Here is a 9,227-nt window from a genome sequence, read left to right as displayed (position 1 = left end):
TGCAAGCCAAGGGGGCGCGTCGCGAAAAGATCTCTGAGCCGGGACAGAGTCCGGACAGACCTTCTTGGCAAAGTCTAGAATCCATCGGTTAGAGTACTCCGCACTTTCGTTTGTAACGTTACGGTTCCGCATGCGTCGAGCGGTGCTCCAAAGAGTGCTCATCGCTGTTTCTCTCGACAAACCGCTCACAAACCGGCGCCAATATCCGCGTTTTTTCGCTTTCATCAAACTCTTCATCTGTCTCTCAAGTACCTCGTACTTCCTAAGCAGATCTATCGAACCGCTTTTCTTCGAGTTTGCTGTATTTTCCATTCCGCTCGGGGATATCTTAAGTCCTTTGCGAGTAAGTCGAGGAGAGTTAATTGTTTTCCTCTTCCTAGAGCTTTCTTGCATGGCATAAGAACGTCCTTCGAGGGGTCCGTCAGAAGTACCCTCATCGGTTGGCAAAAAGGAATAGATATTTTCGTCGGTCAATGGCTCGGCTTTCTTGAGCATTTCTGCAAAAGAACGCTTGGAACGTTCCCTAAGGGAGCGTTTAATTTTTTCCTCGCGCTGTTTGTACGTGGGACATGCCGCGAGATCATGTGGAGTTCCCTCGCAGTAAGGACACTTCTCAGTGTCCTCATTACAAGCGTTCTCCACATGATTGCTGCCACATTTGCTACAGCGTGCCTTATTGCAACAGTAGGAGGCTGTATGACCCAACTGCTTGCAGTTCTGGCAGTTCATGACCCGCGGTACGAACAGGCGTACAGGCAGACGAACCCTATCCAAAAGGATGTAGTTTGGCAATGCAGATCCGGCGAAAGTTACGCGAAAGGATTCCGAAGGGTAGAATATTTTCTTCCCGTTTTCGATCGATGCTGAATGCAATTGCTTGCAGTTCTTGAAACAGCCAACGCCATGCTCCAAAATGTATTCGACGGTGAGGTTCCCATCGGTAACTACACCGTCAATCTCTACATCCTTGGCAGGGATGTACACGCGAACTGTTGTTGTTTGCCTCATTTTCAAGCACCAATACACACATAACTGGAAAGCTCTATAAACCTTTGCACGCTACCTAACCTCAACTCTGGTTTGAAGTTTTTGCGTGGTTTGTTTTGATTCCCTTTGTAACCTAAATTTATTGCTAGTGGATTTATTACTAGTAATTCGTACCACTTGTTTGCGGAAACCGGAAATGCCCGGCTTTTTTGAAGCAGAAAAATTATAGCGGTTTTGCGCAACATATATTTTTGTTATTTTTGCAGTTTCTCGCGAATAAGTAATCAAAACAAACCACACAACACTGTCAAACCAGGGACGAAAAAAACGCACTGACGTCTGCGTGCAATGCTTTATAGAGCTTGCTAATTTGCGGTTGTGTTGGTGGTTTGTTTTCCCCCAGTTTGAAAAACGTCATGGAAAAACAGTAGAATCAATATATATAGAATGCCAGTGTCGCTGTTTTACTATGGGACTCATTGTGGTAAACATGATGCTAACAATCTGTATCAAGTCTGTGAATCGGGAACTTCATTGTCAAAGTTGCTCATTGTTATTTATCTGTGCGCTCGTTGGTGCTGTCATCAGTGCGCTCATCGCTGTGTTTTCATGCCAGTGAAATGTTTTTAAACGTTCTTTTTCTTTTCGTCCGGATGAATTGAATCCCACAGCTGCGCCTTTTTGCACCGATTTTTTCAGAAATTTGCAGCAAGCGAAGTTTCCAATCACATTACTTGGCAGCCATATTTGAAATTTTAAACTGGTTGTCAAAGTTTGACAATGAGATTCCTTTTTGATGAATCTCAGGCACACACACATATGCATATATACTGTAAATACATTATCTGAACAAGTGTGATGTTTACCACGCGCACTGCAGCGACACTGGCATTCTATATATATTGATTACTAGCTGACCCGACAAACTTCGTATTGCCACAAATTAACCTGTGTTGTACATAAATCATGAATCTCGGATGATCTTTGTCACTATCTCGAGTTTTGCAAGCCCCCCAGTGGGCGGCGCTTCCGACGGCGGGTCACCGGCAACACTCGCGACCGGCTCGTCCTGAATGATCTAGTGTTACTATAGATAGTTTTTGTGGTCTTGTTATTGATTAATGTTTTATGGAAGAGTCTCGAATTTCTCGAGTTGGATTAGTTTTTGAGTTTCGCAAAAATTTCTGTTTTATTTGTATGAGAGTCCATATCCCCCTACCACAGGGGTGAGAGGTCTCTAACTATCATAAAATAAATTCAAGACTCAAAAATCTCCTACATGCTAAATTTGGTTCCATTTGCTTGATTAGTACTCAAATTATAAGGAAATTTGTATTTCATTTGTATGGGAGCCCACCCTCGTAAAAGGGAAAGGGGTCGTAATACATCACAGAAAAAAAATTCTGCCATCTAAAACTCTCACATGCCAAATTTGGTTCCATTTGCTTGATTAGTTCTAAAGTTATGAGCAAATTTTTATTTCGTTTGAATGGGAGCCCCCCCCCCTCCTCAAAAGGTAAGAAGTCCTAATTCATAATGGGAAAAATGGTTGCCTCCAAAAACACCCACATGCCAAATATGGTTCCATTTGCTTGATTAGTTCTCGAATTATAAGGAAATTTGTATTTCATTTGTGTAGAAGCCCCCCCTCTTGAAGTGTGGAAGGATCCTAATTCATCGTAGAAAATATGTTTGCCTCCAAAAACCTCCCCAAGCCGAATTTGGTTCTATTTGCTTGATTAGTTCTCGAGTTATGGGGAAATTTGTATTTCATTTGTATTGGAGCCCCCCTCCTAATGTGGGAAGAGGTCCTAATTCATCACAGAAAAAATTCTTGCCTCTAAAAACACCTACACGCCAAATTTGGTTTCATTTGCTGGATTAGTTCTCGAGTTATGAGGAAATTTGTATTTCGTTTGTATAGGACCCCCCCTCCTAAAGTGGGGAGGGGTCCCAATTCATCATTGAAAAAAAAAATTGTCTCCAAAAACACACATATGCCAAATTTGGTTCAATTCGCTTGATTAGTTCTCGAGTTATGAGGAAATTTGTATTTCATTTGTACAGGAGCCCCTCCTCTTAAAGTGGGGAGGGGTCCTAATTCACCATAGAAAATTTTCTTGCTCTCGAAAACCTTCACATGCCAAATTTGGTTCCATTTGCTTGATTAGTTCTCGAGTTATGAGGAAATTTGTATGGAAGCCCCCCCTCTTAAAGGGGAGAGGAGTTACAATTCCCCTTATAAAGAGGGAGGGGTCTCAATTTACCATAGAATAAATTCTTGTCACCGAAAACACCCACATGCCAAATTTGGTTCTATTTGCTTGATTAGTTCTCGAGTTATGAGGAAATTTGTATTTCCAAGGGGTCGGACACTCAGCACATAGTGCCCCGGCACTGCAGAGATATCAAACGGCACACCTCTAAAGCCTTATAAAAATAACATTTATAGGGCTTTACACACCTCCGGTTCAATTTTACATATATGAAATGGGAGCACTGCCAGTTGTCAAAATCATCTCGCATGGTTGCCAGATCTATCAGATTTTAACAAATTTAACAAATCTTGCAGTTCGGCACTTTCGGTACAGCACCGGCACAGTTCGGTTCGTTTCAAGTCGCCTAACATAAAAACGGCTGTGCCGAGTGTCCGACCCCTTGTGTATTTCATTTGTATAGGAGCTCCCCCTCCTAAAGTGGGGAGAGGTTCTTATTCATCATAGAAAAAATTCTTGCCTCCAAAAACACCTACATGCCAAATTTGGTTCCATTTGCTGGATTAGCTCTCGAGTTATAAGGAAATTTGTATTTCGTTTGTATAGGAGCCCCCCCCCCCCCACTTAAAGTGGGGAGGAGTCCCAATTCATCATAGAAAAAAATTTTGTCTCCAAAAACACACACATGCCAAATTTGGTTCCATTTGCTTGATTAGTTCTCGAGTTATGAGGAAATTGGTATTTCATTTGTACAGGAGCCCCCCCTCTTAAAGTGAGGAGGGGTCCTAATTCAACATAGAAAATTTTCTTGCCCTCGAAAACTTTCACATGCCAAATTTGGTTCAATTTGCTTGATTAGTTCTCGAGTTATGAGGAAATTTGTATGGAAACCCCCCTCTTAAAGGGGAGAGGAGTTATAATTCCCCTTATAAAGAGGGGAGGGGTCTCAAATTACCCTAGAATAAATTCTTGTCACCGAAAACACCCACATGCCAAATTTGGTTCTATTTGCTTGATTAGTTCTCGAGTTATGCAGAAATTTGTGTTTCATTTGTATGGGAGCCCCCCCTCTTAGTGGGGGGAGGGGTCTCTAACCATCACTAAAACCTTTCCTGACCCCAAAAACCTCTACATGCAAATTTTCACGCCGATTGGTTCAGTAGTTTTTGATTCTATAAAGAACACAGGACAGACAGACAGAAATCCTTTTTTATAGGTATAGAATACTGGAAAAACCAACAGCAGCAACAACAAATTGCGTGTACGTATACGCGGCATAGTGTGCGTACGGTAGCTGTCAGCAATCTCAATAACCTGTAAATATCCAGTGATGCCAGCGCCAATACTTGTCTAGGGACTATAAAGCTTTCTGACAGCTCAAGCACCCACACTAGCGAAAACGAAATACGCGTGTATATACATGATGTTTACCTCATTTTGGGGAACAGCTGATGCTGGAGGAACAAACCGAAAAATAGCGATTACTAGTTGTATTTCTCCGTTTGCCACACTGCAGAGTACAGATTTCGGTCAAATTTTCCAATTTGTTCCAAATTCAAGCACATATTTTGAAAATTTGCTGGTATTTAAGCCAGCGGAAGACGAAATTCATTCTGTACCTTGGGGACAAAGGAATGCATCTCTTTTGTTTACTGTTGTTTGCCTCATTTTCAAGCACCAATACACACATAACTGGAAAGCTCTATGAGGTCTGTTTCAGTAACGCATCGAATATATGGAGTTTGACAAGCACACCATAGCCCTGGCTCTAATGGATCAATTAATGTAGCTAGAGAGCCTTAAAAGTAGCTAGTTTTGGAATGACTACAACTTGTTTCTGGCGCTAGTGTACATTAAACCGTCTTAATATACTAGCGCCAAAAGAAAGTCGTTATCACTTTAAAATCAGCTATCTTCAATGATCCATTCTCCTAAATTTTAAAGTACTCCATAAACTATTTATGTTATTTAAAGATTAGATCGAGAAAATAAAACACACCGGAGAAAACGGTAGGGTCCCAAATTTATGCATGCACAAATAAATACATATCTGTTTTTATGGCAGCTCTGGTGCGTGAAGTAAACTAGTGACAGTTGATAGTGAGATTTCGTGTAAGTGTGAGTCGCGAGAAGGCATAAAAATCTTCAATATCTCTTAAGTGCAAGTTTCGAATAAATCTAAAGTTGATTAAACTATGTCGGAAAATTGTTAGTTTTCAAAATGAAAATTTGGAATTTCTCTACTGTTTTATGTGTGATATTTTTATGTTATATTGGACATTCATTCTATACACTACTGAGGCTCTTCAAAACACCGGCATGTAGTCAAAAACCTTGTTTTCAGTCATACCTAGCTGCAAATCCGCAACTACAGCTTGCCTTGTTTATGTCCACAAACAGTAATCCTACTAGCGGTGCCGTCACGAAACTAGATTCTTTAAGACCATTTGATTATTACAGCAATCAGCAAAGGTAAAATTATCTATAATTGTAAATTACATTATGTCAATCACTTAGTTTCTATCTATGTTTATAGACAAAAATTAATTGAATTGTCCCTCGAATACTAGTGCCATTTGGTGAAAAACTTATAAAACGTTGTCTACCGGTTGAAAGACCTTGGTCTACTGATCAACCATGCTAAAAACAGTAATTTTTTTATATTACCAGAATCCCTATAGATAAACAAGATAAAAAGCTAACGTTCCACATTGCCCATACTCACCTACGGGTCTAAACCGATTTTCACCGTTTTGAATTAAGTGAATTAGTAATTTTTATTTTTAGTGTACTTATCAAAAACATTAAAATTGACCTGTTTATTTATACAAAGTACATAAAAATACCAAAGTCATGTGATCCCATTTTGAAAGTACCCGCGTAACAGTCCCTTAATTTGATATGATCCCAACTTTGCCAATTTACATTCAATTTGAACTCGTACGTTTACCTAAGCGTGTAGGGCGCTATATCTCTGCATATTAGCGTTGATAGGAGGAATGGCTTATCAACTTAGGGACTCTATTGACTCGTTTCATCGTGCCTGATTTTTGTTTTCAGGTATAATAAATTCAGGTTTGTCACGAGGATTTCGTGCCACCGTAAATCTCGCATGTGCATAATATTTTTTGATATAAATTAACGGATTATGGTTGGTTATGTAGTACCATTACCATTATATTAAATTTATAAAAAAGGTGTATTTTTGATATTAACTTTCGTAATTACGAATATCTAGGATAATTCATACAACCGGTGTCTACATACCCTCAAGTCTCTTTTTACACCTTTTTTACGATTTGACGTGTTTCCTATGACGTGGTTTCCTATGACGATTTTTGACGTAGGACTACGTCTTTGTTTACTATACTGGGACTGCTAATGCTAATAACTACTAAAATACTGAACGAAACTGAACAATTTATATGTCGTTGGATAGATAAAATGACCAGTAATTTTATGGGATGGTTAGAGACCAATTTTGAGGATGGAATAAGAAGGGGGGCTCCCATGCAAATGAGAGACAAATATCATCAAAACTCGAGAACTAATCAAGCAAACGGAACCAAATCTGGCATGTGGAAGTTTCAGAAGGCATGATTATTTTTCTATGGTGTACTGTAACCCTCTCCCTTTCTAAGAGGCAGGGGGGGGGGGGGCTCCCATACAAATGAAATACAAATTTCCTCATAACTCTTTAACTGATCAAGCAAATGGAACTTAATTTGGCATGTAAGGGTTTTTGGAGGTAAGATTTCTTTCTATGGTGTACTGAGACCCCTTATACTTCTAAGAGGGGTGGGCGTACAAATGAAACACAAATTTCCTCATAACTCGAGAACTAATCAAGCAAATGGAACCAAATTTGGTATGTGGGGGCTATTGGAGGCATGAATTTATTTTATGATGGTTTGAGGATAAGGACTCTCATACAAATAAAACAGAAATGTTTGCCTATGAGCCATATTTTCTGCTATGTAACAAGCGGTAAACTATGAAAGTAAACTAGTAAAATCTTCTCGTTGCCATTCTTGTCAAAAGAGAAGGACATTCGAATGGCACGTCATATTTGCGATGAACGTGCTTTGGCTTTATCGTTATTTGTAACCAATGACCCTTTTAAAAAACACAAGCGAGTTAAAGTAAGATTATTGAATAATGGCAAACTACGCATAATCATATTCAATACAATAATATGAGGCTGGTCATTCATTATCATTTCAACCTCTATGTTGCACACAAGTGATTTTTAAGAGAAATCTCTATGTCTGATTGGTTGCTTGCCTTGTACTTATGAACCCCCGTCCACGTATTTTCAAAGCGACCATTGCTTTCAATAAAGAATTGAATTTGAATATTTCGCTCTTCTCTTTCAAACATTCAATCAAACAATGGTACTAACAGATTCTTATGAACATACATATGCCAGAAATGCAGTTTACATTAGTCCTTGATCTAATGATCTGATATAGTCTTACGTCACCCTTTCGTACAACCCTTAGGGCTGTATACCTTGTAGTTTTTTATGATTTTTTGATGATCTACATTCACATAATTTTTCGAATTAACGTGTTTCTATTTTAGCAATTTTTGAACTTGAGCGGTGTTTTCGACGACCTTGAATTAACGCGGTTTTTACATCGATTTTGAAATCGACACGGTCTACAGTCAACCAAAAACGTATTCGGACAGCAGCGCATAAATTTTTCTTTTAGTAATTTTGTGAGCAGTTGGATATTATGGTCCTGGTTACCGATCCAGCAAAGTGGTGCTTTAGGGTCCACAACTAGAGAAGAAGAAGAAGAAGTAATTTTGTGCAGTATTTTTGCAAAGAATGGTAACACATATTTTTTAAAACAATGCTTAACTAAAGCATATTTAGATGATGATGATGATGGTCCCACCTCATACCCCTACAACGGTTTGAGCGAGACGATTTATCTATTAAGATATTTATGTAATAACAATGTAGCCAGGTGCAAAAGCAAATAACGAACTGGCTTCTAATACAGACATATCAAACTTTCAAGTGAATATCAACATTTTAAAAAAATGTCCAAGGCTCGTCCAAAACGTTTCCAACCCGAAAATTATCTGGACTTGATTAGGAATTGAACCTAATATTTAGCAGCACAAGCTGGTCAGAGTTGGTTCTAGATAACGATCTAGAACTACGAGGGAGATCCTGCAGAACTTTGGTGCTCGATATACAACTCCGCAACAAAGCGATGGTATACGAGTTCCAAAGTCCACAAGCAAACCCAAGCCTGTCCAGCTTCCGCTCCAAACCCTTTGTTCAGGACTTTAACCTGATCATTCAATTTCCAGATTGTGTATGTCTGTTCTCGCGCGCGTGGCTCAAACATGTGTAGCCTTCTCTAAACTTTTTTAATTAATAATAATAACAATTTCAAATCCATCATCATCAGTGAACATGATAACTTACTATATCCACTAAATATACAAAAAATAACTAAATAAACAATCTTCTTAAATTAATACAAAAAATCATCAAATTGTGTCTATAAGGTAGATTTTATGTGTGAAATGCAAAGCCTTTTGAATTTCGCCATTGTTGCTGCACGTTTTATTTCTCTGGGCATCGAATTGAAATAATTTATTCCTTTGTACAACAGAGAGTTCTGTGATCTTCCAAACAAAAAATGTGGCGTTCTTGCATCTTCCGCGTTTCTAGTGTTGTGCGAATGCAAATCTCTTCCTCGTTCAATTCGGTCACACAAATATCGAGGTACCATCCCGTTAAGAATTTTATATAGAAACACCATTGTCAAAAAATAAACTCTTTGCTTCACAGAAAGCCATTGCAATGCGTCCAGCATAATATATGAGGAAGTCTATCTATTACATCTTAAAATTAATCGCATAACTTTATTTTGCAAGCGTTGCAACTTCAATATTTGTGTATCGTTTGCAAGGAATAGGATGGATGAGCAAAAATCTATATGTGGTGAAATGATTGACTTATATAAAAGAATTTTACTACTAATCGTCAATTCATTTTTT

General features: G+C 38.8%; 1 protein-coding gene across 1 annotated transcript in view; it reads left to right on the top strand.

Moving 5' to 3' along the window:
• The first annotated feature begins 5,368 nt into the window (after positions 1-5,368).
• The window catches only part of LOC128741134 (lipid scramblase CLPTM1L), a 107,737-nt gene continuing 103,878 nt past the window's right edge, over positions 5,369-9,227 (top strand). The window contains exon 1 of the mRNA XM_053836728.1: positions 5,369-5,675. Within this exon, the coding sequence (XP_053692703.1) occupies positions 5,425-5,675 (251 nt within the window). The 5' untranslated portion in view covers positions 5,369-5,424. The remainder of the gene's footprint in view (positions 5,676-9,227) is intronic.

This window comes from Sabethes cyaneus, chromosome 3 (genome assembly GCF_943734655.1).
Source record: "Sabethes cyaneus chromosome 3, idSabCyanKW18_F2, whole genome shotgun sequence".
Taxonomy (NCBI): Eukaryota; Metazoa; Arthropoda; class Insecta; order Diptera; family Culicidae; genus Sabethes; species Sabethes cyaneus.
This window is presented reverse-complemented; position numbering and strand designations above follow the sequence as displayed.